Source organism: Caenorhabditis elegans, chromosome IV (assembly GCF_000002985.6).
Source record: "Caenorhabditis elegans chromosome IV".
Taxonomy (NCBI): Eukaryota; Metazoa; Nematoda; class Chromadorea; order Rhabditida; family Rhabditidae; genus Caenorhabditis; species Caenorhabditis elegans.
The window spans coordinates 11636594-11659800 of record NC_003282.8 but is presented as its reverse complement, the minus strand read 5'-3'; the positions used below and the strand labels follow the sequence as shown (position 1 = coordinate 11659800).

The following is a 23207-nucleotide window of genomic DNA, read 5'->3' as shown; positions in this document are numbered from 1 at the left end:
TGAGGAATTTGGTTACTGCTCGGTTACAGTTTCAGAAACGTGAGAAATAATTAGCACGCTGTATAATATTTTTATTAAAAATAATTTATTAATTACTAAAAATGGTTAGTGCAAAAGAGCATCGATCAGGCGAGAAACAGGTACAAAACAAATAAGAAAAGGAAAGAAATATGTTATTTGAATAGAGACGGAGACATTTGGAGAGGGCAAGAAGACGTGGAGAGAGGCTGCAAACATTTGGGGTTTTTTAATAAAGAAATTTGAATTGATTGCCAATTCAATGAGGAACAATTTTTCGAACTTTCACTTTTCTTGCTTATCAGATAATAACCAGTTCATTACTTATTTGTTTCTTATTGATACTTCCGCAATGTTAAATGATTAAACTGTTTATTGGATTCAATTTTTGGCATGCAATTAATTCAATTTGAGAATAAAACATTAAATTCCAAGAGATCGACTATATTTGAATGACATACGGGATGGAATAGGAGACTAGAAAGGAGAAATGTGATAAGATATTTGGAAAAAAAACATTAAATTTAGTTAAATATGATGATAATAAATTAAAAAGTAATCGAAATATACAAATAAAAGTTATCTACCACCAATCATCGTCCGCATTGGTTGGTTGATCAAGTTCCAGATCCAATTCATCTGCTAGTGTCACTTCAACTTCTGTGCTTTTCGGTGGAACGACGACTGGAGCGACTTGGATGGTTGGTTGAGCAGACTGAAAATAATATATTATTTATCACATGTTTTTTTATGAACGAGGATTTACCAAAGTTGTTTGATTTTGATTTCTGGCCGCAAGAACTTTCTTCATGTACTCGGCCATAACAGGATCAACTCCGGCGAACATCGGATTATCAGCAGACGTTGGTTTTGCAGGTTCCTCTGTTGGTTCAGGTGATTTCGGTTTTACGATGGAAGTTTCCGGATCCGTGGCAAGCTGGAAATTGTCATATATTTAATTTTTAAGGTTAAAAATGTAAATATTGTACTTACTTGAAGAATTCGATTCCTCCGATCTGTATCATCTTTCGCTGCACTACGAGCTTGCATACGTTTTTCAAATTCCGTCAGTTCCGGCTCAATTGTCTTCACCGGCGGCTGCTCAATTTTCACTTCAATTTTTTCAGATTCTAGAATAACTTCGGGACTTTCTGGTCTGACTACAGGACTTCGTTTCATTGCAGGTGGAGAAATCACTCGAATCCCTCGTTTCAGCCATTCGTCTTGATCTGTCACCTGGCTTGTTGATACCATACTTTTTTCATTCACAGGAATTTCTATTTTTCGTTTATGATTCTGAGTTGGTTTTTGTGGAGAAGATGTCATATGAAGTGGAGACCCTTCCTCATCCATAACAGAACTGTGGAGAGCTCGGCAGAAATCGTCATATAATTCAACATTTGTCTCGTTCTTGTCGAAAAGTTTACGTGATGCTCCGCCAGTCGAAAAGTGTTCAACAGAAGCATCCAGCTCCTTTGCAATGTCATCCAAATTTTGAATTCTTTGTCGTATATTCAAAATCTCTAATTCACCATCAGACAAGGATGATGTTGATCCAGATGGAGAAATAGATCTAATAATTTTTCTAGATTCAGTGTTCTTCTGATTATGCCCTTGTCGTCCAGCTGAACTTCGTCCAACCATTTTCTGCATAGTCTTCATTTCTTGTCGAAGAACATCTCGCTCAATTTCTGAATCCTTTAATTTCTCCGAGAGAACTGCAATTCGTTGCTGGCTTAATCCGGCAATCCTTTTCCATTTAGCTTCCTTTGCTGAATATTCTGCTATTGTTTCTTCAACTGCAATTTTAACCTTTTGTGAGGTTTTCTGGCGAAGTAGTTCAATCTGGAAAAGTAAAAATTGATTTTTTAGAATCAAAAAATGAAACACTCACCTCAATTCTCAGTTGATCATTTTCTTCTTTTAATTGATCATAATCCCCAGTTCTTCGAACTTCCACTCTACTCACAGCGAGCTCTTCTCTAGTTTCATTCAAAGATGTCATAGTAACATCTAGTTCTTTTTGGATCTGTCCAACGGAACTTATTTGGTTTTTCAATCGGAAATTATCTTCCATCATTTCTCCAACTCTTTTCCTAGTCTCATTTGCATCGTGTTCTAGTTCAGCAGTCCTCTTCTTCCACATGCTAATCTCAGCCTCAATTGCCATATCGGATCTTCGCTTGTCCGTACTTTTTAATGATGCTACTTCGATCCGCTCTCTTTCCAAACGTAGCTCTTCCATTTCCAACTCCATTTTCCGCTGCCACTCGTCACGACACTTCTCGAAATTTTCTTTGTTTAAAGTCAGCTCGATTGCGCGATTCTCAACGGTTCTCTGTTTTGCCACAAGATCGTGTTCACGTTCAGCAGATCTCATTTCCATTCGATGCTCCAAGGTCCGTTCTCTTTCCGCAATCTGTAAATAATATCAGATATTAATTTTGAACCAAACTATGTAATTTTTTAATAAACAAACCTGATCCAGCAATCGATTTTTCTCTTTTTCTAATTTTCCAAGTTGAAGTTGATATTTTGATTCATACTCTGATCGTATTGAAATTAATCTTCTCTCTGTGTCTCGCCGATCTCTTTCCCTAACATCTTCTAGTTTTCTTTCATATTTTCGCTCTACCCGACCACATATTTCCTGTGCAAGAAGTCTCATTTGCATATCCATATCGACTGAACTCGCGTTTCCAATTTGATGATTATTTGGTCGAGCTACGGCGATTGTCTGAAACTACATTATTTTATTTTTATAATTTTGAATAATCGAATAAAAATATTACCGATTTTCGATCAGGAAAACTCATTTTGTCCACATTTTGACTTTTAGTTACAATATGTGGTGGAACTTGTGTCTGAAAAAAATTGAATCGATTTTCTAAAATTCAGATGTGAAACACACTTACAGAACTATTGAGCACTCTGTAGAGGGATCTTGTCAAAATATTCTCCATGTCAAAATACTGTTTTCCAATTCCATCCCGTTTTAAAACTCCTATTTGTTGCTTGCTCCCCATTATTACATTATTGAAGATATCTGCAAATAAATAAATTTGATTTTTAAATTCTATCAAGAGAAAATAGTGAACGTGATTCAAGAGAAGAAATGGACACCGAAGTGGAAATTGTTATGAAGAAGTGAAAAAATTCAATAAAGTGGGATTTTCGATAAGGTTTTAGAAGAAAGAAAAATCTAAAAGCTAACTTAGACACAAATTGAACAAAAATCGATAAAATCCACTTATATTATATAAACAAGAATAATTACAATAAAAGTTAGCATTTAAATATGAATTACAAACAAAAACAATAAAATCTCAGCGATTTCTATAAATAAAACTAATTATTCATTTACCATTCAGGTTCAGGTTGCCATGGAGTAAAAAGCTCACTGCGGCTTGCAAAAGTAGGCGGAGTTTGGAGATGCAAGCGCGCGGCGCACTTTTCTCATTCATTTTTTGCATCGTTCTGGATTAAAATTGCAATAATTTTTCGTGTTTGATTGGACTATTTGAGGCTTTTTCATTTATTTTCAGATACGTTATAACACAAATTTTGATATAACTCAGAAAATATGTAAAATATGAAACATAATCTGTTCTCTTGTAGAATTCTACGACCTTTAAACGAAGTCTAGGATTGTAAAAAGTATATTTTTCCAAGTTGTTGCCTTTAATGAGCTCTTTCAATTTTTAACAGGATTTTATTAATTTAAAAATCTTATTTTCACTTCCTTTGCATTATTTGATAACTATCGCCAATAATTGTTACTCTAAGAAACAGTTTTCACATCAAACTTTCAATTAAGTCAAACTTTTTTACCTTGAAGCTAACTTTTTAGCTTCCCTTTCACGACAACAGTTTGCAAATACATGCTTTGACGTCGCTTTTTTGCAGACAAAAGTTTCATTGAAATGAAGTATACCTTTCAATTTTTAGCTTATCTTACTAAATAGCTGACGAGAGGCAATCGCCGTACTATCAAGTATTGTCTTTCACTTTCATTGATTATTCTCTTTTGAGTTCAAAGTCAAAAAACATCTTCAGTTTTTTTCCATGAAGTTTTTTCTTATGGATTTTTTCAAATTCAGCTACAGTAATAACCTGCACATCTAACTGCACCTGTTGTTTTGAATTCGACAATTCTCGTTTCGAATTTTTTGGGAAAAACTTTAGAACAATTACTTCTGCTCATTTTTCTTGAAAATTGCTGATTTTTTTTCTTTTTGAAGAAAAAATTCCTATAAATGCTCATCTTTTCTTGCCTCGTTATTTATGTCTCAACCTACAAAATGTTTTTCAGGGTACTATGTCGTCGGCAGTGGAGCTACAGCCGTTAAACAAAACAAAGAAAGTCGAGGAAGAATCCCCGGAGCCAGAGGACAAGGGAAATCTTGTTTTCTACATTATCTTGCTCCATGGAATCGGAACTCTTATGCCATGGAACATGCTTATTACGATCTCCTATGATGTGAGTTTTGAAATACCAACAAAAAAGATCACCGATATTTTAAAAGCCTATTTCAAAGCATGGAAACCATTTTTTAGGAATGTGAGCTAATAGAAATTATCTAGAAAATGTATTAAATTGTAAAAAATTCGCTTATAATCATTATTTGCAGTATTTCGAATCATACAAAATGCTCGCCAACTCAACAATCGACATGGACACCGGAGTAGTTACTGGATATCCAACTGTCTACTCATCCAACTTCCAAAGCTTCCAAACGATCGCTTCTCAAGTCCCGAACCTTCTTCTCAATCTTCTCAACATCTTCATTGTCGTCAAGTGAGCAACTTTTTTCTAAAAGATAAATTCTTGCAGTTCAATGTTTCGTTAAGTTCTAAATAAAATGTAAACTTTCAGGGGAGGACTTGCTAGTCGCATCACTGTCGGACTCTCAATTGTAGCTGTTTGTGTGATCACTACAATGATGTTCATCTACGTCGAAACCTCCACATGTAAGTCATCATCCCTTTCTATTATTTTTATAAACCCAGACGTTTTCAGGGCTCACCGGATTCTTCACACTCACCATCATCACAATTATTGTATTGAATGGAGCAAATGGAGTATACCAGAACAGTATCTTCGGTCTTGCATCGGAGCTTCCTTTCAAGTACACCAATGCTGTGATCATTGGAAACAATTTGTGTGGAACCTTCGTCACCCTGCTCAGTATGTCGACTAAAGCTGTCACCAGAAACATCTTGGACAGATCATTCGCCTACTTCTCCATTGCTTTAATCACACTCGTCTTCTGCTTTATCTCCTTCCACATCCTCAAGAAACAACGTTTCTACCAGTATTACAGTACCCGTGCCGAAAGACAACGAAACAAAAACGATGAAGCAGTTGATAGCGAAGGAAAAGTGGCTAATTACATCGCAACTTTCAAGGAGGCCTTCCCACAACTCATCAACGTATTTTTGGTCTTCTTCGTTACTCTTTCCATCTTCCCAGGAGTCATGATGTATGTTAAGGATGAGAAGAAAGGAGGTGTCTACGATTTCCCATTGCCACGTCAGTTTTTCATCAATTCTCTTGAAATACATAACCGTGAATTTTCAGAAAAATACTTCATGGATGTGACCACATTCCTTCAATTCAACGTGTTCGCTTTTATTGGATCAATTGTCGCCGGAAGAAAGCAATGGGTATGTTTTTATTTTTTGAGATTTTGGCAAAATCTGATTGAAGGAATACCGTAAACTTGAATAAATTAGAATAATCTAATATATCAATATTTATTTCAGCCTGCGCCGAACAAGCTCTGGATTCCAGTCTACCTCCGTCTCCTCTATATTCCATTCTTCATCTTCTGCAACTATCTCCCTGAGACCCGTTCACTTCCCGTCTTTTTCGAATCCACCTGGCTTTTCGTCATTATCGCCGCCTCGATGAGCTTTGGAAGTGGATATTTCTCGGGACTCGCCATGATGTACACCTCGAAGACTGTTGATCCATCGAAGGCTCAGGTCGCTGGAATGATGGCCGGATTCTTCCTCATCTCTGGAATTGTCTCTGGTCTGATCTTCACAATGGTCATCAAGATGGTCGTCACGGCCTAAACTTCTTATTCCTCCTTATTTTATTCCCATCAACCTCATCATTAGCAATATTAATTCCCTAACGTAAATTCTTTCATAACCTTCAAGGTTTCCTCTGTAGTATCTTTATCCACTAGTGTTCTTTCCTTAAAATACCTCTTAATACTTTGTTGTTCTTTGTTATTTTCCTTCTTCAGGTATTTCCGCAGCACCATCTCGTTGTTCTCCTATTTTTTTATAATCTCAACTTGTTTTTTATGAATAAAACCTAGAAAGTTGGTTAAATAAATCATTCATGAAATTTTTTATTTACGGTAGGGTCAAAAACAAAGAAAAAACTTTAAAAATTCGTCTACAACACCCTAAAAGTACATATTCGAATGACTGATTGTCACTCGTTTCCTTTCGATTACCACGGTCGTTTTGTCTCTCCAACATCGAGGTAAGCAGTACGCTTATTAAATGTTGGTCTGAAAAGTTTCAATTTTCCAATATTCCACAAATTATTGTTTAACTCACGTGTAGTAGTCATCCTTGGATGGGTTGGCGAGTCCCTTATCCATGAGTCCAGGGAATTTCTCTTCAATTGCTGGAGCACTAGCAATAACTTCTTTTTGTGGCATCGATTCAAGTCCTCTCAAATGTGTCCAGTCCTTGAAAAGATAATGGTTCGTGAAATTAATATAAAATTCAAAAAATTGAATACCTTGACTTCGTATTTCCAATAATAATAGGCAGTCTGCACAACGACGAAAGCCATGAGCAATTTTGGAGCTGTAACTCTGATAGCGGTTCCATAGTAAACTCCGAATGTTGGCTGAAATGCAATAAATGAGAAATTCAAATTAAAAAATTGATTTTTTTAAAGAAAATATATCTCACCTTGAGGTAATGAAGATAGAACTTGTCCCATGGAAGTCTGTAAGCGGTTCTGATTGGGTTCAACTGACGATGAACGGCATCGACAACGACTGGCTCGTCAGCGTGAAGGTGCTGGTCCTAAACATAAACATTTTAGTATTAACAATTGACAAAAAATGTAAAAACTCACATGAACCCACTTCTTTCTCCATTCTCTTTCGGCTGGGCTCAAACCAGCGGCACGAACACGCTCATCGGCCATGTGGAGCTCGAGAGACATGCGGTCATTCACTCTGAATTTTTTTGTGTTGAATAGAATTTGTTGAACAGAATCTAAAAGAATTACCTGTGAAGAGGCTTGTCACCAGTCTTGACAAGCGCCGGTGGTGGAACTCCGGACCGGGTATAAGGGGAATTGCCCGTGCGTTCTGGTTTCACATACTGGTTACCCATTTGAGCCTGAAATTCGTTTTTATGAATTTGTGAGACTGCTTAAATATAAACTGAGTAAAAATCGATAATAATGAACGGGCACACAAAAAACATGATACATGACAACGAAATATAACAATTTAACATAAATTACATACGAAATCAATAAAATTTTAGCAAATTTGAATAAAACAAACTATTTTGCAGTTAAATTTAGATCTGCCATTTATTAAAAAGCCCGTTGCGGCTTGCAAAAGAAGGCGGAGTTTCGAGGTGCAAGCGCGCGGCGCACTTTTCTCTTTCTTTTTTCTTGCATTGTTCTGATTAAAATTAATATAGTTTCCACGTTCTCTAACACTTTATTATTCCATTCGAAAGATTTTTCTAAACTTTAAAAGTATTTCAGCACGATGTCGGGTACAATGCGGGATAAAACAAATGACGTGCAAGGCTTCCGGTTTGCATGGCCCTTTCCAAAAAAACCGTCACTTCTGTACCGTATAAAATCATACATGACAATGAGTTTAGTCACTTCAGTTTCCAAACTTATGTTCCTTGGAGGTTTGTCTTTTAATTAAAGTTTAAAATTATTAAATTCGATACATTTTAGGATCCAATAAGTTGATATGCCACAACAAAGAGACATTCGTCAAGATTTTGGAAAATCCGAATCAACCACTCATCACAGTCTCAAATCATCGCTCAAATATCGACGACCCGCTCATGTGGTGTAAGCCGAATGATTTATTATAGCATTCCTAATTTCTATTTTCAGGTATTCTGAAATTCCGTGAGTTTTGGAGATACAAAGATCGCAATAGATACACTCTCGCAGCTCACAACATTTGCTTCACAAAACAGTTCCATACAACGTAAGAGTTTTTTCTCTTGAATTTTTCAAATTAATCGTCGCATATTTATTTTTCAGAATGTTCTCATTAGGACGTTGTGTTCCGTGTGTTCGTGGAGAAGGAGTTTATCAAAAAGGAATGGATTTCTGTGTGGATATGCTGAATGATAATAAATGGGTTCATATCTTTCCAGAAGGAAAAGTGTGTACTCTTGAAAGTGAACCACTACGATTCAAGTGGGGAATTGGAAGGCTTGTGATGGATGCTAAAACCGATCCAGTAATATTGCCTGTATGGTGTAAAGAGATGGAAAAAGTTTGGCCAACACAACCTCCATACTATCCTAAATTTGGAAATGTAAGTCGGAAGATTTTTCAAGTTCAATAATCAAATTTAGACGTAAAAATATAAAATCTGCAAAAAACGTAGTGAAATTATTCATTTTTTTCCGTTTCAGACCGTAACAGTTCACATCGGAGAGCCATTTTTCCTGTCTGATCTCAAGAAAACAGTTCTATCAAAGTCACTGACCACTGAACAAATGCGAAAAATCATCACTGACGAAGTTCAGACACGGATGTATCAATTGGGAGAGAAAGTTGGTGATCTTCCTAAAGGATCGTCACTGGAAATTCTTCGAAAAAATCCGCCAATTGAATATTAAACTTGATTCCCCATAGCTTTAATTTTTTAGGAAATATTTAGATTTTTTTTCTATTTCTTGGTTTGATGATTTTTGTTATAACACAACTTTTATTGCATTTTCTATGTACGTGATAGCCATTTTCTTTCCTACTTGCTGTTTTTGTTTTTTTTTTCTCTTCCCTTGAAATCCCGGATGAATTCGTCTCAAGCTCTGATCTTAAGATCATCATTCTGTTCTCCTTCACCATTTCCTCTCATCGTTTCAGAACGTCGAATCGAGTCGTTGGTTTAATGGCGTGCCAAACGGCAAAGAGCAGCAGGAGCAGATGGCGGCGTGTCAAACGGGCGGGAGAAATCAAGATGATACCAAGTTTCTCTGGGTTCATGGATTGAAGAAAAATAACATAGAAAATGACATTTTGCATGACATATCATATGGAGGTTAACAACTTTACATTCATATGCAAAGGAAATGCATCCGTCATGCGAAATCTAGAGTAGGCAATTCAAGAATCCAAGTAAAATCTGAAACTGAAATATGCACAATAGGGTTTTCAGAAACTGACTGATCAGAGTTCACTGATCTTTCACAGCTGAGCTTGTTGTTCTATCACGAGAATGTTCATGATATCTGAGTATGAAAAAACAAGCTCAATGTTTCAAACAACAAGTGAAATATTATGAACAACAGTTGAAAATTTGAACATTTTGTGCAATTAGACTTCAACCGTAAGTAGGCATATCTTCAGGCCTATGTGCATGCCTATCGTCGTCTTCCAGCTTTTTCAAGATTTCCAGTGATCGGTATTTTCAGTTTTTTTGGGTCTAGATTCCAGAGTAATCGCACCAGTTGCATATTATACGATCCTTAGTGAAAATATCCACAGTACCGGCTCTCGCCACGAATTTTTTTAAATCCAAGTCGCAAAAAGGTGTGCGCTTTTAAATAGTACAGTAATCCTTTGCCTGTTATTTTGCAATATTCTCTTATTAGAACATTTTTCTTGAGAATCTAAATTTAAACACTAGAAAACAATAATAAAGAACAGGAAATAACGGGAAGTTGGTTACTGTACTTACTACTCAAAGGAGCACACCTTTCATAGCAGATTTGAGTTTAAAATAATTTGTTCGTGGCGAGACCGGGTATCGTGTTTTTAGGCGAAAATCGCTTGACTTTTGCAACTAGGTAATTCCTAGATTTTGTGTTTTCAGAAACTTCCTTTATTACTTTTGCATTTTTCTGCAATAATTTTTTTAAAATCTCATTTCAGAGAGTTCAAAGATACGATAACGTTCATGTTAGTATCATTCCTCAAACGTTTCATTTTCTCCAATCAGTTATCACTGATACACTTTTCAGTGACACTGTGTACATGTAGGAAAAGCTATCCGGTGTCAAGCGGTCTTCCTGCTCTCGGAGCAAAAGAGCCATATGACTTGAACGTGTGCTCGCACAAATCTCCTGCACACTTTGACGTTTCGATATCGAAGTATGGCAGAGCGGTGGTTTGATAAAATCCAATCGAAAACCACGATATCTCTTTCTTTGATAACACATTTTTGTTTGTTCGTTTCCTTCATGGTTGGCTCGATCAAAAGTGACCTCTGTTTCTTTTTTATCACTGGATATCATCAAATCTATCAATTTGGAAGGAGCAGCACGGAGCCTGAAGCAGAAAAATAAGAAGAAGATGAAAGAAAACACAAAGATTGTGAAAAGTAGAGTGATTCTGACTTGAAGGGTTCTCCCTCACAGAGATCATGTGCCATTCGGAGAGAGCCATGGAAAAAGAAAACAGGCGTCCTATAGACAAGGCGGAGTCTCCACATTCTCATTGATACCTTTCTCTTCCTCAAAAATGTTGCTGGTTGAGTCATTTTGACTCGGTCCTATCTGAAAATTTATCCTTTTTATCTTTCTTTTCCACATTCTCATTATAAGTCAATTTCTATTTACCTTATCTATCTGATCAGTACGTATCAATATCAACATTCAATATCAAGTACCTCAAACAGCTAGACACCGCCTCCTCACCTATATTTCTAAACTCTTAGTTCTTCGCAACTTACTGGTCTCTGATTCAGGAATTATTTAGCGCTTATTTCAATTTATTTGTACTTTTTTTTTGGAAAAAAACACGAAAAATGATGAAGTCAACTACAGTAAGTTTTGATTTTGTTTTTGGAGTAGTCCTGTTCCACTTTGAAGCTTTATATCTCAGTTAATTTCAAAAATAGCAAAAATAAAGTAAACGCAAAACTATAGCCAAGGGAATAATTAATATTTCGTCAATTGAAATTGCTTTGATAAAACAAATGACGAGCGAGATATAAGCTGGCAAAGCTGAGTAGTTTTAACGTAGGAAGTACGGTAGGAAGTGATCGCCTTCTTGTTTGGCAGTTGAATTTAGCACATTTTTTTATAGAATATGGTGGTTTTTCAAATAGAAGAAAATATCTAATTAAACTTCGTTGTGTCTATGTTATGTTAGATTTCTTTAGTGAGCAATTTCAAATGAGCAACGACTTTTATATTCGTATTAAAACACTAACATTTCTGCGAATTTCTACGAATGTGAAATATTTGTGAGATTATATAATACTTTAATAATTAATCCCTATAATTATCTACCTATTTCTTTCTCACTTGATACCTCAAACAGGCCTTCCACTATCCTACCTTTGTCCAAATAATGTTGCCAACCTTGGTAAACCGTTGTGGACGCGTGCCTGCTGTCAAAATTCTTATGATCATTCTATCAAATTAAAATATATTAATTGAAGTTTCAATAAGTTATCTGAAATGGATAAGTGAAAAATTTAGAAATCAAATCTGTATAAACATAAAAATCAGTTCATAGTGCATATAGAATGTAGAAAGGCACGTAGGCAAACAGAGGTAGGTACTTTTGCGACTGACGTTTCTAAAGTTACTAAAGTTGGCTAAGAATTTGGTTCAAAATGTAATCTACAATAAAGGTGTTTTTAGAAAACATATCTCGTTTGCAAAAATATAATAGTGAACAAAAAAACTGTCTACAACTGACAAAATACAATTTTAGGCTAGAGCTCTGTCGGAACGTACAATACAAGTGGAGAAAATTTAGAAAATTCTACTAGTTTCATTTCACCTGTTTCACTTTTAGTTTACGCACTTTATAATTCTCTCCTCTCTCTATTTCTAACTAGTACTCTTTTTTTACAACTTAATAGTTGATAATAATCCAATTGTAACTTTCCAGGATCGAAAAATGGTGAACTCCCGTAAGCATTCAATCGTCGAGGCCGCCGAGGCTCATTTCGACAAGAATACGCTTATTCTCATCGTCAACGTCGTCATTCTTCTGTGTCTTATCTCTCTTCTCTACATGGTTGCCACGTCTGCAATGGCTGCAAGTGGATCACACAACGAGCACTAAACATAAATATATCAAACAATGCATTATCAGTTTATCAACTCGTTCTAGATTTTTTTTTGTAACCGGTAAGTTGAACTAGTAAGTTGCATGAAAAACCGAACACTCCCTGTACCACTTTTCAAGATTTTTCTTTTAGATTATTTTTAGCCCAATTAATAATTTTCTAGATTTCTAATAGTTTTTTAGAAATTCGAAAATTGTGAAACTAATAAAACTAGCGTCATTTAAAAAAAATGAAACTCCTCGTCCCGTGTGCCTCATAACTTCCGTAATCTTTGACCTGGAGCAAAACTTCCCAGAGGAGAAATAGTCTACGAAATGACCTCATTCTTTATCTTTTATTTCAAAAATCTCTGGCTGCCGTGAGTCGGAATTGTTTGTCGCACATAAAACGTGACGATTCGCAAGTGCAATCACCTATTTCTCTATTCTGTGTCCACACAACAACTGCTATATTTTTCCAGTTTTCACTCATAAAATGGCACATTTCGAAAACAAAGCACAACAAGAAACAATACCGAGTGATAAACAATCAATTAATTTTGTAAAATTGGCTTCCAGAAATAGGCATTCCCCATTTCAAGCGGGGGCGAGCTATTCTATTTTGTAGGCGTTAACTTTTAAAATTCAACTTTTCGAGAAAACCAGAGCCAAGGAAGCCATTACATCTTAATTTTATTGTACAACTCTAGTTTAAAATTCAAAAATTTATATGTATGAAAAACTATGAAGTTTCAAAAATGTTTTTATTCAATTCGAGTTTTACAACTCACACATTTCAAAAAAAATTGGATTTTTATATTCAATTGAAAAATTGTCTTATTACAAAGAAAATAATCAAATGTAAAAGTTTTGAAGAAACACTTCTACCGCTAACAGTAAGAAACACCGTATTAATTCAATTAGTCTAGTGCCTCCATTACTACAACTCATATCTTGGCACATTTTAGAGATTTCAAAAAAAATAATCAACTGTGGAGAAAGAAATGATAAATGCTTTGTCAGTTGATACTAATTTGATAAAACAAAGGAAATCGAGGAATGGTCAGCTAAAATTGAGCAATGAGGTTTGCCTGCTTTCTTGCCTACTGAAATTCCAGAAAATAGGCAGGCACGTAGGCAGACACGCCCAAAGATGCGTCTGCCTATCATGAAACATCTAATTATTAGGGAGAACCCAGAACAATTATTTTAGAGCCAAATAATTTATTGATCAATTAACAAAAAAAATTTCAGGTATTTCGACAAAACTCTTCATTCAACCCGTTTTCTTTGCTCTCCTTCATTTCTCATCAATTTCTCAATGCAATTTGTACAACTACTATTCAATCAGAATCGGATTCTTCAACTTTTTCGCCAAGAACTCCATTGGCTCAGCATTTTCTGAGCACAATGGACACGTCATGTTTCGTGACGTGGCAATACACGTATAACATGCCACGTGTCCACACTTCTGCCCAACCATAGGAATTACTGACGGCTTGTCACACACAACACATTCAATATCAGATGATCCTATCGAAGATGTGAATTTTCGATCCAATTTCTGTTTTTTGACAATTCGTTGGCGGGCTTTTTCAATGAATGGGTATGTGAGGAGGATGACGTCACGAAACGCGTGCCACATAAGTTCCCGATTCTGAGTGTCGTAGTTGATCGAAGCTGTAATTTTTTTTTGATTTTTTTGATTATTTTAATATTGTCATCAGAACTGAATCTGAACATTTCATGTTTTCGAAACGTCATTTTTGATACTGTATTATAATTCTGAATCTCGATTTTCTTACCCTGCAATGTATTTTATATTTTTCATTTTTCTCAAAAATTCTTCCTTTCAGTATCTAATCTTCAAACTAATTGTAATCTCTAAACCTATTTTTCCTCGACTCTGTCAGTAAATCTTTCTCTTCTTCTCTTTCTTGAAGTGATAAGATGAACACAAGTCTATTACACAACACATTTTTTGGAGAAGAAGGATGAGATCGAAAACAAGGAAAACTGATAAAGAAGATGCTTGTTTTTGACTGCTCTTTGTGCCACCTTTTCACTTACATATCGTTGGTTGATGGTTGTTCCAGTTACGAAGAGAAAAAATGCTTTCAGTTATTGTAGAATGACCACCTGATCGAAGGAAATAGAGAAAATGGAGAAGGCTGCCGAGCTGGAAAATGTTTATAGATTAGATTTAGGAGTTGGATTTGGATATTATGAAAACTTCAATATTTTTCAAAAAAAATTGAATCATATTATATATAGGTTGTCAAATTCTTCGTACGTCCGCTCATTTTTTGAATTATTTTTTTAATTGAAACTAGTGGGGATTATTTTGTCTGAACGAAATTTTATGTACATAGCTATTGCTCATTATTGAATAATGGTTCAAATTCCTTTAAAAAAACAACAAAACAGATAATGTTCAAACAAAGCTAACTTAGTAAATTTTTGAGAACTTGTAAGACAATTTGAAGTTTGTATTTTAATCCCGCAGTTCCATGATGCCTGCCGATCTGCTTTCAAAGCGACCTACGCCTACTTTTGGGACCTACACGCGCACTGAACTTCTAACTTTTTAAAGCAATATGTTCACTATGCAAACAGCTTAATTGACTTCAAAATGCAGAAAATGCGACGTAGGAAGGCAGGCAGGCGTCATTTAAGTTCATAGACATGAAAACGAAGAAATCATACATGATCATGCATGACAGGGAGAATGGAATATCTATGAGTAGTTATATAGAGCAATATATGATTAAGTATAAGCCTATATATAGGAAAATGAATAACAAATATTTTAACAGTTGACAATTTTGACAAAACGAGATAAATCGCGATTTGAGCCGCTGAAGTTGAGCAGACTCTTCTAGAAAATAGAAAGATACAAAAAAAACTTACTTCATAAATTGCCTCAATCTTAGAATACATTCTGGAAATATCAATTCTTCCACTCAATTCTGACATTCGTCGTGTTAAATATGGAACAATTACTTCAACCATAAAATGACTAGTTATCAATTTTGGAGTATATCCCGCGTATGCAATATCCATTTGTTCTTGACCAGGTGAAGCGCCTAAATTGATTTTTTTTAAAACATTCTCTGTTAAGATTATTGTAAACCTCTTGAAAACCGGTGCGTCCATAAAACAGCTTCCAATGTAACTTTTAATTCGGGTCTCAATTTTTCAAAAATTCTGGCAACCCATAGAGGCATTTGATTGACAACATCATCTACTGAATCTTGTGCAATTGATCGAATCTCACTATCAAGAACATGAGCATCCAGTTGATCAACTCGAAGACAACGACAAGCCATTTTAAAATAATATAGAAATATGGAAACAAAAGAAAAAATTAGATAGAAAGAGGTATCAGAGAGAAACAGTACAGAGAAGGAATAGTGATAGTGGGGGAGGGTACAGTGTAGTGTATTATTGGGAAGAATGTTACGTTTTTGGTGGTACCTAAAGTGGTGAATCATTTTATATACAAAAAGAAAAGAGCATATTATATATAAAGCCTTAATTTAAATTTCAGAGAGCTTTTGAAATTTTTTCGGATTAAATAAGTGTTTTTGGCACTAAATTTTAATTAATAATACTGGATCAACATATCACAATAGCTTGTTTTGTAAAATCGCCGAAAATAATTTCATCCCTCAACTCAATTCAAAAAGTGAAGTGGGCAAAACTAAATTGTTCAAACAGCAGGTACTGGATGAGATTTCTTGAAATAGACGGTAGGCAGGCAGGCACGAACGAATGAAGGAGAAATGCACATAAAACGAAATAATTGAAGAAAACTAATTTATTTGTCGAAAATAAACCGAAGGCGAGTGTTCAATTGAGGAGTGTTGTAGTCGAGTACTGCCGTCACCATCAAAGTTCTGAAATTCAAAAATAATGAATTAATGACCCTGTTATGCATACCTTCAGTTGGTGTCTTCATCATCGAACCAGGAAGGGAGCGTGTTGCTTTCTCGTTAAACTTCTTGATCTTTGAAACGACTTCATGACCAGATGGGAGCTTTGTTTTGATCAGCCAGTTGGTTGCCATGTACAGTGATACATATTGGATGTATGAGTCAACGGACTGGGGGCGTTGCTCACGGATCGTGCGAACGATTTCGCTTATCTGAAAATAATGTTCAGTATTTATGAAAACTATAGGAAAAAGTATACCTTTGGCTCCTTTCCTCTAGTCAACTGATCCTCAACAACTGCCAACGTAAGAAGCGCAGCATTCCGTCCAGAACCATTCACAGAAGCAATGACAGTTGGTGAGTTTCCGTTCTCATTCTTAGCAATTTGATGGGCTGCGCGGATTTGTGCACCGAATCGATCAGGTCCAAACAAAGGCTTCCAGTATGTATGAAGATACACACTACACATGACAGCATTCGAGCAACCTTCTGGAAGAAGTTCAACGACAAACATGTCTGCTTTCGCATTTTCCTTCTTCTCAACTTTGCGGGTGTTGACGAAAAATCCGTTGGCATAGAGCCATGCTCCCGATTCCTGACAGAACAGCTTGTCGATTGCTGGGTTGGTGAGTTCTTCTGGTCTTGCAATAATATGCACCGTTTGGCATTGCTCATGGAACACGACACGCCAAAATTCCTCTACTGCATCGACTGAATCCATTTTCGGAAGTTGAACAAGATATATCGATGGAGTGAACTGAAAAATAAACGGTTTTAGGTACTTATTGCCTTCAAGTATCTAGACTCACGTGTGGCACATTTATCTTAGATCCATTGATATAATCGTCCTTGCACATCTGAACAATAATCCGGTTGTGATCGTAGCATTTGTAGTCGGTATGACGATTTCGACTGGAGTGCGATTGCCACATTTTGCATCGGTTTGGACAGGAAGCTTCTGTATCTCGTCGTACTCCTCCTTCAGATTGATTGAACCTAAGTTCTTTAAATTTGATGGAAGCATCTTCTCCTGACCATTTCTCCTTTTCTTTTTTCTTTGGCTTCTCCTTCTCCTTCTCTTCAGTCACAGTTCTATCGTATGCAGTGCTAATTGACAACATACTCTTCTTCACAGTAATCGGAACTGTAGTTTCAGTCGTTGAAGCCTTCTTATCAACTATGACTGATGCTTTACTCGGAACCTTCTTTGCAACGACATTCTTCGTTTTCCCTCCATGAACAACCGTCTTCTCTTCATATTTTGTTTTTCCTCCATGAACTGCAGTTTTCTCTTCATAACGAGATTCAGGCTCTCTTCTCTTGTTGTTGTTACTCGATTTTGATGTGCTAGGTGATTTTTTTCCGACACCATTTTTATTTCTGAAATTGGAAAATTTAAATGGTGAACTCTTAATCGGTCTAAAAAGAACTTACGGCATTTTTAAATCAAGCTGGCGATTTTCGCTACTTTTGGAAATTTAAAGAATAGGAATGACAGAATACAACGCGAAATGGCAAATATGGAGAGACGTGGATTTTTTTGAATAAAAAAATATTAGAAAAAAGGAACAAATGACAGTTTCACGTAATACACCTAATGAATTTCGATTAAAAATATTATATTTTTGAATGTTTATTTTATATGAATTCTAGTGCCTCTATATTTGCGCCTTCGCGCCTACCTGCCTTCAAGACAATCCGCTTTATAAATCGTGCGTGTCAAACTTCATGCGATACGAACAATGTTTAATTGAACTTGTGCAAATTCTGCGAACACTAAACTGGAGTTCATACTGAAATAGGCGCGTGCAGGCGATAGGTAGGAATTTATGTAGGCAGGCTCGAGGTGAAGTTTCCATAAATTCCTTTTTTAAGTATATATATGATCAGATCTTATGGCAATTGTCTTGTAGCTTAATTTCAAAGATTATTTTGTCATTTATGAGCTTATTTACAATTATTCATATCAATTTTTCGGGATTTTTTTGTTGAAAAATACAATTAAATAAAGGTGATCTCAGAAAAATTCAAAATGTCACAACTCGGCCGAACCAGCTTTAAAAGCAGATACATTTTTTGGAGTGATTATCCGTAACACTATTCTATCATACCCATTTCCAACTTTCCTTGTTAGGCTTTTAATATTCGGTATATTTTACTGGGCCCCCTGATTGCTCTGGCAATCAACCTTGACAAAAATTTTATATTGAATTTCAATATATTTCCTGTTGAAAAACTACGATTTTCAGAGCATTTTTTTTCGTCTATTCAGAGAAGTTTCTATGCAAATCTAAAGTAGAAAATGTACCAACTTATATTTGACAATCCTTCCCAACTAGGTGCATTATTATCTTCGAGAGGCCATCATCATAAAATTAGCTGTAAACATTGAGTACAACATCTCAAACACCACAAGACCATATACATTTTATCTCAATTGGCCTCTTCCCACAATTGTGGGAATAGGTCAAATTCTCTGCATCTCTTATAATTTCCCACTATCTCTGAATATGAAAATGGGCGGCGCATCAGGGTCCAGCGATAAGGAGTATAAATAGAGAGATGGTACAGTTCTCTTCATCATTCTTTCAGTAATAATGAAGTCGTTTGTTTTGTTTGCTCTCTTCTCAGTCGCTGCTGCTCAATTCGGAGGTTATGGTCGTGGAAGAGGTGGACCTGGTGGTCCAGGAGGATTCGAAGGTGGACCAGCCGGAGCTGGAGGATTCCAAGGAAACGGAGCCGGAGAGCTTACCTACGAGGCGAAAGGAAGGCTTATTTGTGGATTAACTGGAGTTGATAAGGTATGGATCTAGCCTAATATATTATCTTAATTATTTTAATTTTTAAAACATTCAGGTTCGCGTTGTTCTTTGGGATCGATTCCGTGGACGTGAGAACATTATCTACGATGAAACAAACACCGATGTTGTTGGAAACTTCCGTCTTCGTGCCACACGAAATGGATTCGATGGGAACCTTATTCAACCATTCCTCACGATCTATCACGATTGCGACGATGCTTCAACTCCAGGACTCCGCAAGATGACTGTTCAACTTCCACCACAGTACACCAATCAAGGATCACTCGCTTTGAAGTCGTTCGACATTGGAACTTGGAATTTGGAGACTTCATTTGCTGGAGAAGAACTCGAGATTCAGAATGGTGGACTTGGAGGACGTCCAATCGGTGGATCATCATTCGGACAAGGAAACAGAGGACAGTTTGGAGGAAATAGAGAAATCTTTGCTCACGGAGGACGTTCTGACTTTGGAGACTCATCCATCTCTGTATAATTCAATTAAAACTTGTAACTTTTGAAATTAATTATATGAATCTCAAACCTAATACTAAATATTCAGTATTTCACTATCTTTCTACTGTATATTATCCAACAATTTGTTCAGATTTCAATAGTATCCACTCTCAAATAATATTATTCCAAATATTTGAACAGACGAAAATCCTGCAATTTTATTTCTTGGAACTGAAAAGAATTAAACGAAAATATTTTATAAACTGTTAAACAAAGTTGATAATTAAATTTGGCAATCAAATACTGAATTTTAAAAAGTCCAAGCTTGGCCAAGAGAGATCAAAATTCCCGATTGTTATAGTCGGAAACGTTTTGGAAACCAGCCGATACGGATCTTCCGCCAAAGAATCTTCCATTCATCATAACGAAGGCTTTGATAGCTTGAGCATTGTTGGTGAATTCAACAAACACCCGAACTTGGCGATCCTCTTCTTGAGACTCATCCTGCAATTTTATGTCAATTATACAATGTTTTTTCATTCGAAAAAGAGCTTACCACATGAACAATCACATTCACAACTTGTCCACATTTTTCCATTTCTTCTTTTATCTCATCAGCAAATTCTTTTTTGCCTTCTTCACCCGAAACTTCCGATAAATCCGTCAGATTCCATAATTGAAGAATCTTCGTTGCATTTTGTACTGCTTCCATCGAATTAGTGGCGAACGTCGGAGCCTTTGGAGCTTCAGCAACAATATTTCCACCACGAACTCCAGTTTTCTCAATTGATAAAGCAGTACTCATTCCTTGTTCGGATTTTCCAAGTCCTGCACCTTCCTTATATCCATGTCTTTTCATAATATTTGCAGCAATTCCGAGTCCTCTGCTCGTAGCTTTACCAAAAGCAGGAAGAAATGAAGGTGGTGGCATAAATGAAGAATGTGGCTTCTCATCCTGGTTTTCATTTGTATTTTTAATCACTTCCGGTTCGGGTTCCATGAGCATTGTCGGTGGAGCAATAGCAGCTCCTTTCGATCGTTTTTTATCTTCTTCTTCATGTTCACGTTGTAACCGTTTCGCCACTTCTCTAGCAGTTTTTTCTCGTTGTTTCCTGTCATTTATCTCTTTTGCAACGACTTCATAGTTATTGGGTGTCATTGGATAATATTCACATTTGACATGCTCTTCTCCGAATAGCATAACACTTTCATCGGTGGCAGCTTTTGGAAGAAAACTGATATTGTCGGAAACTGGATTTGCACGAATAGGTTGGAAGGATTTCGATGTTACTGCAGTTGTAATCGTTCGATTTCGAGTCGAAAGATCGATGACTGGAGGTGGTGCCGATGATTTCACTAGTTTTTGTCTCTGAAAATATTTTTGTTTTTTAACTATTCCAATAAAAAATATTATTCAATATGCAGACTTTGTTACCCAGACCCAAAAATACGGAACCCGGTCTCGGCACGACAAATTTGAATTACAAAACAAAACGGTGTGCCCCTTTAAACAGTACTGTAATTTTTTTAATCGATTTTTCAATTTTTGTCATAATTTGTAAAAATTCATGAATTTTTATTGAAATTTTCGAGTTTTTGATATGATTTTTATTTAATTGTAAAACTAGACATTCCTATATATAACAATTGGTTAAAATTTCACAGCAACGAGTTTAAAGTTTTTTTTTGTTGCATTTTTCAAACTTTTGTCATGTCACGAACGGGTACTTTTACCGCAAAAATCGAAAAATTCGCGTCTGGGAATAGAAAACTATCTTTTTGTTCTTTTTGTTAATTTTTCTAATTTCAGTGCAAATATGATACTCACCGCTGCTTGTTGCTGCAACGCTGCTTTTCGTTGAGCCAGCTGAGATTGCATGAACGCCATCTGGATATTATGCATTGGTTTGGCTGAAAATTTATTTTAATAAGGTACACATTTTAACATCCTAAAATAAATGTTTTACCTTGTTTAGCTGCTGGCGGTCCTTGAGGAACATCGTCTTCATCATCATTGTACATTTTCTGTGATTTTTAGTTTTCAATATTTCATTTTTCTTTATTCATGCATACATGCATGCCAATATATTTTTCAGTCCTACTACTGCTAAACTAAAGTAAAAATTTGAAAATTAATCTCTTGATACTTTATTAGATCAGCAATATAATCATAATTGAAAGAGGAAACATGCGGACAGTGAATTGAAAAAGAAAACAGGGATGCTAGCGAAAGTGACTAACAATGAAAAAAGAATACAAATGCCTGTAACAACAAGGTGAACAAATTAGAAACGAGATATCATGTACAATTTAGTTCTTTAAAAGAAAATTTCATTAATAAACTGTCGATCTCTTGTCGCGTTGTTTCCCCCGAACTTGGTTGCGATGTTTATCGGCTGCTTCATGAACGGCAAGCTGAAATGAATTGTATTTATAATTCAGTACTCAAAAAATAAAATTAAAATTGCTTACTCTGCTCTGTTTATTAGCTGATTCAGCTGGCTCCAATGCAATCGGTCCCAAGTCGAACACATCACGGAGCACCTCATTGTGCAATAGTTGCTGAGCAAGACCTCCGTGAAGCAAATCGCATGTTGTGTCGTAGAAAATTTTGATGGCGCACGAGTCCAGTGAGAGTGTCTGCTGTCCAATTTTGACATTCACCTCTGGCGCATCATCTTCATCAGCAATAAATGCTCTTATATCTCTGACTGCGTATCGCTGAGCCCTTTTGTCTTTTTTAGTTTTTTTCTTCGAGCTATCATTCACCATTTGATCGAGAAGACTGAGTACATGCTCTTTATTCGGAAAGCGAAATCCTGGACGAGCATCTTGCATGAATTCGTGTAAAAATGCTAGCGTTTCAGCGGCAGCCAATCTCACTTCGAGTTGATTTGACGATAAAAGAGTAACAATTTTGGGCTGGTCGGCAACTGCATCATTGATTGTCTGGAAGTCAGCATCGAGTAGCATGACGCACCAAGAAAAAAGCGATGTTCCAACAAGTTTGGCATGACCGATATCGTTAGCAGATCCAGAGACTTTGGTGTGTGCCCAGGCAAATCTGCATGCCTTGGCATTTGCCGTCACTTCCTCATCTTCACTACATGCGATTCTTGTAACGATGGCTAATGAAGTAGCACAGGCCGTTCGGAGAAATACACATCTCGAGGCATCCATAAGAATTGTACGCATTTGTGACATTGGCTCGGCAATCATCTCTGAAATTTCTTCTCCAGCTTGTACTGCAACAAGTCCAACGAGCCTTGCAAGAAATTGGGCTTCACTATCCGGTTTATTCGCCATCCTTGAGCAAACTGCCATGATTGTTTCTTTATTTCTGTTTATGAATTCTGGAGCTGGCTTCGCCGTCAACGCAAGATTCACTCTGTGTAATCCGTCAATTCTGGTTGTGGAGCTGAAAAATATAATTTTTAACCAAAGATTTCGATGGCTTCTAATCTACTCACTTTTTGTCTTGCGCTCTATCCAAATTATCGACCAATTGATCATATACATCGTTCATATCTTCTACATCACCCATAATCGACTGAATATCTTCATTATACGTGTAGGCTGATGATTCGCTGTCATCCGAATCAGAATCATTTCGTCCAGTCTTCGCTGGTCCGATATAAGGATCCTTGTCCTTGTTCTTGTTCCTATTTTTTCCCATTTTGGGTTTTGTTGAATCTGAAAAACAGTAATTTTAATAAAAGCGAATAAGATTCTATAAAATGAGATATT

General features: G+C 36.2%; 10 protein-coding genes and 5 non-coding genes across 18 annotated transcripts; 6 read left to right on the top strand and 9 right to left on the bottom strand.

Moving 5' to 3' along the window:
• Positions 1-127: 127 nt before the first annotated feature.
• ZK809.10 lies at positions 128-228 on the bottom strand. The gene has a single exon (NR_056680.1). It is a non-coding gene; the product is annotated as an Unclassified non-coding RNA ZK809.10 (non-coding RNA).
• Positions 229-373: 145 nt separating this feature from the next.
• On the bottom strand, positions 374-3071 carry ZK809.5 (Cilia- and flagella-associated protein 157). 2 transcript variants are annotated; one of them, NM_001028453.3, is made up of 7 exons: positions 2934-3071; positions 2811-2882; positions 2498-2755; positions 1913-2437; positions 1012-1863; positions 785-955; positions 374-733 (listed from the first exon to the last, which is right to left on the bottom strand). In NM_001028453.3, exons 1-7 carry the CDS (start codon positions 3042-3044, stop codon positions 602-604), a joined length of 2121 nt encoding a protein of 706 aa, NP_001023624.1. In that variant the 5' UTR covers positions 3045-3071; the 3' UTR covers positions 374-601. The 2 variants fall into 2 exon arrangements, with proteins under 2 accessions (NP_001023624.1, NP_001023625.1); NM_001028454.6 differs by having other exon boundaries at positions 377-733; positions 2498-2761; positions 2934-3064.
• A 322-nt stretch (positions 3072-3393) lies between these two features.
• ZK809.12 lies at positions 3394-3443 on the top strand. The gene has a single exon (NR_056679.1). It is a non-coding gene; the product is annotated as an Unclassified non-coding RNA ZK809.12 (non-coding RNA).
• On the bottom strand, positions 3394-3443 carry ZK809.11. Its single transcript, NR_056678.1, has one exon. It is a non-coding gene; the product is annotated as an Unclassified non-coding RNA ZK809.11 (non-coding RNA).
• An 887-nt stretch (positions 3444-4330) lies between these two features.
• Positions 4331-6384, top strand: ent-1 (Equilibrative nucleoside transporter 3; the record flags this gene model as incomplete). 2 transcript variants are annotated; one of them, NM_001268644.2, is made up of 6 exons in its annotated part: positions 4331-4498; positions 4650-4816; positions 4895-4989; positions 5039-5551; positions 5600-5685; positions 5785-6384. In NM_001268644.2, 6 exons carry the CDS (start codon positions 4337-4339, stop codon positions 6097-6099), a joined length of 1338 nt encoding a protein of 445 aa, NP_001255573.1. The 2 variants fall into 2 exon arrangements, with proteins under 2 accessions (NP_001255573.1, NP_001255574.1); NM_001268645.3 differs by lacking the exons at positions 4331-4498; positions 4650-4816; positions 4895-4989; positions 5039-5551 and having other exon boundaries at positions 5611-5685; positions 5785-6099.
• ndub-6 (NADH dehydrogenase [ubiquinone] 1 beta subcomplex subunit 6) lies at positions 6369-7398 on the bottom strand. Its single transcript, NM_069802.9, has 6 exons — positions 7286-7398; positions 7130-7232; positions 6961-7077; positions 6785-6895; positions 6598-6731; positions 6369-6548 (listed from the first exon to the last, which is right to left on the bottom strand). The coding sequence occupies exons 1-6, from the start codon at positions 7390-7392 to the stop codon at positions 6488-6490; spliced, it is 633 nt and encodes a 210-aa protein (NP_502203.1). The 5' UTR covers positions 7393-7398; the 3' UTR covers positions 6369-6487.
• Positions 7399-7549: 151 nt separating this feature from the next.
• ZK809.14 lies at positions 7550-7692 on the bottom strand. The gene has a single exon (NR_056677.1). It is a non-coding gene; the product is annotated as an Unclassified non-coding RNA ZK809.14 (non-coding RNA).
• Positions 7693-7777: 85 nt separating this feature from the next.
• Positions 7778-9086, top strand: acl-3 (Tafazzin family protein). The gene is made up of 5 exons (NM_069801.5): positions 7778-7932; positions 7982-8101; positions 8147-8243; positions 8300-8579; positions 8680-9086. The coding sequence occupies exons 1-5, from the start codon at positions 7782-7784 to the stop codon at positions 8884-8886; spliced, it is 855 nt and encodes a 284-aa protein (NP_502202.2). The 5' UTR covers positions 7778-7781; the 3' UTR covers positions 8887-9086.
• A 1117-nt stretch (positions 9087-10203) lies between these two features.
• Positions 10204-10338, top strand: ZK809.13. The gene has a single exon (NR_056676.1). It is a non-coding gene; the product is annotated as an Unclassified non-coding RNA ZK809.13 (non-coding RNA).
• Positions 10339-10736: 398 nt separating this feature from the next.
• Positions 10737-14291, top strand: ZK809.8 (Cardiac phospholamban; the record flags this gene model as incomplete). Of its 2 annotated transcripts, NM_001129364.2 has the most annotated exons (3): positions 10737-11033; positions 12113-12354; positions 13526-14291. In NM_001129364.2, 2 exons carry the CDS (start codon positions 11016-11018, stop codon positions 12287-12289), a joined length of 195 nt encoding a protein of 64 aa, NP_001122836.1. The 2 variants fall into 2 exon arrangements, with proteins under 2 accessions (NP_001122836.1, NP_001367056.1); NM_001380466.1 differs by lacking the exons at positions 10737-11033; positions 13526-14291 and having other exon boundaries at positions 12122-12289.
• On the bottom strand, positions 13479-15672 carry prx-2 (RING-type E3 ubiquitin transferase (cysteine targeting)). Its single transcript, NM_069800.5, has 4 exons — positions 15405-15672; positions 15182-15357; positions 14342-14450; positions 13479-13951 (listed from the first exon to the last, which is right to left on the bottom strand). The coding sequence occupies exons 1-4, from the start codon at positions 15598-15600 to the stop codon at positions 13611-13613; spliced, it is 822 nt and encodes a 273-aa protein (NP_502201.2). The 5' UTR covers positions 15601-15672; the 3' UTR covers positions 13479-13610.
• A 406-nt stretch (positions 15673-16078) lies between these two features.
• On the bottom strand, positions 16079-17699 carry ZK809.1 (Tyrosine-protein phosphatase domain-containing protein). Its single transcript, NM_069799.4, has 5 exons — positions 17641-17699; positions 17016-17586; positions 16466-16963; positions 16214-16418; positions 16079-16170 (listed from the first exon to the last, which is right to left on the bottom strand). The coding sequence occupies exons 1-5, from the start codon at positions 17643-17645 to the stop codon at positions 16163-16165; spliced, it is 1287 nt and encodes a 428-aa protein (NP_502200.1). The 5' UTR covers positions 17646-17699; the 3' UTR covers positions 16079-16162.
• A 1086-nt stretch (positions 17700-18785) lies between these two features.
• Positions 18786-19754, top strand: ttr-50 (Transthyretin-like family protein). The gene is made up of 2 exons (NM_069798.5): positions 18786-19007; positions 19063-19754. The coding sequence occupies exons 1-2, from the start codon at positions 18804-18806 to the stop codon at positions 19498-19500; spliced, it is 642 nt and encodes a 213-aa protein (NP_502199.1). The 5' UTR covers positions 18786-18803; the 3' UTR covers positions 19501-19754.
• rbm-17 (Splicing factor 45) lies at positions 19704-21485 on the bottom strand. The gene is made up of 4 exons (NM_069797.7): positions 21428-21485; positions 21289-21371; positions 20017-20829; positions 19704-19964 (listed from the first exon to the last, which is right to left on the bottom strand). The coding sequence occupies exons 1-4, from the start codon at positions 21480-21482 to the stop codon at positions 19800-19802; spliced, it is 1116 nt and encodes a 371-aa protein (NP_502198.1). The 5' UTR covers positions 21483-21485; the 3' UTR covers positions 19704-19799.
• Positions 21486-21592: 107 nt separating this feature from the next.
• On the bottom strand, positions 21593-23153 carry F58B3.6 (Interferon-related developmental regulator N-terminal domain-containing protein). Its single transcript, NM_069796.7, has 3 exons — positions 22931-23153; positions 21933-22878; positions 21593-21875 (listed from the first exon to the last, which is right to left on the bottom strand). Exons 1-3 carry the CDS (start codon positions 23134-23136, stop codon positions 21795-21797), a joined length of 1233 nt encoding a protein of 410 aa, NP_502197.2. The 5' UTR covers positions 23137-23153; the 3' UTR covers positions 21593-21794.
• Positions 23154-23207: the final 54 nt, after the last annotated feature.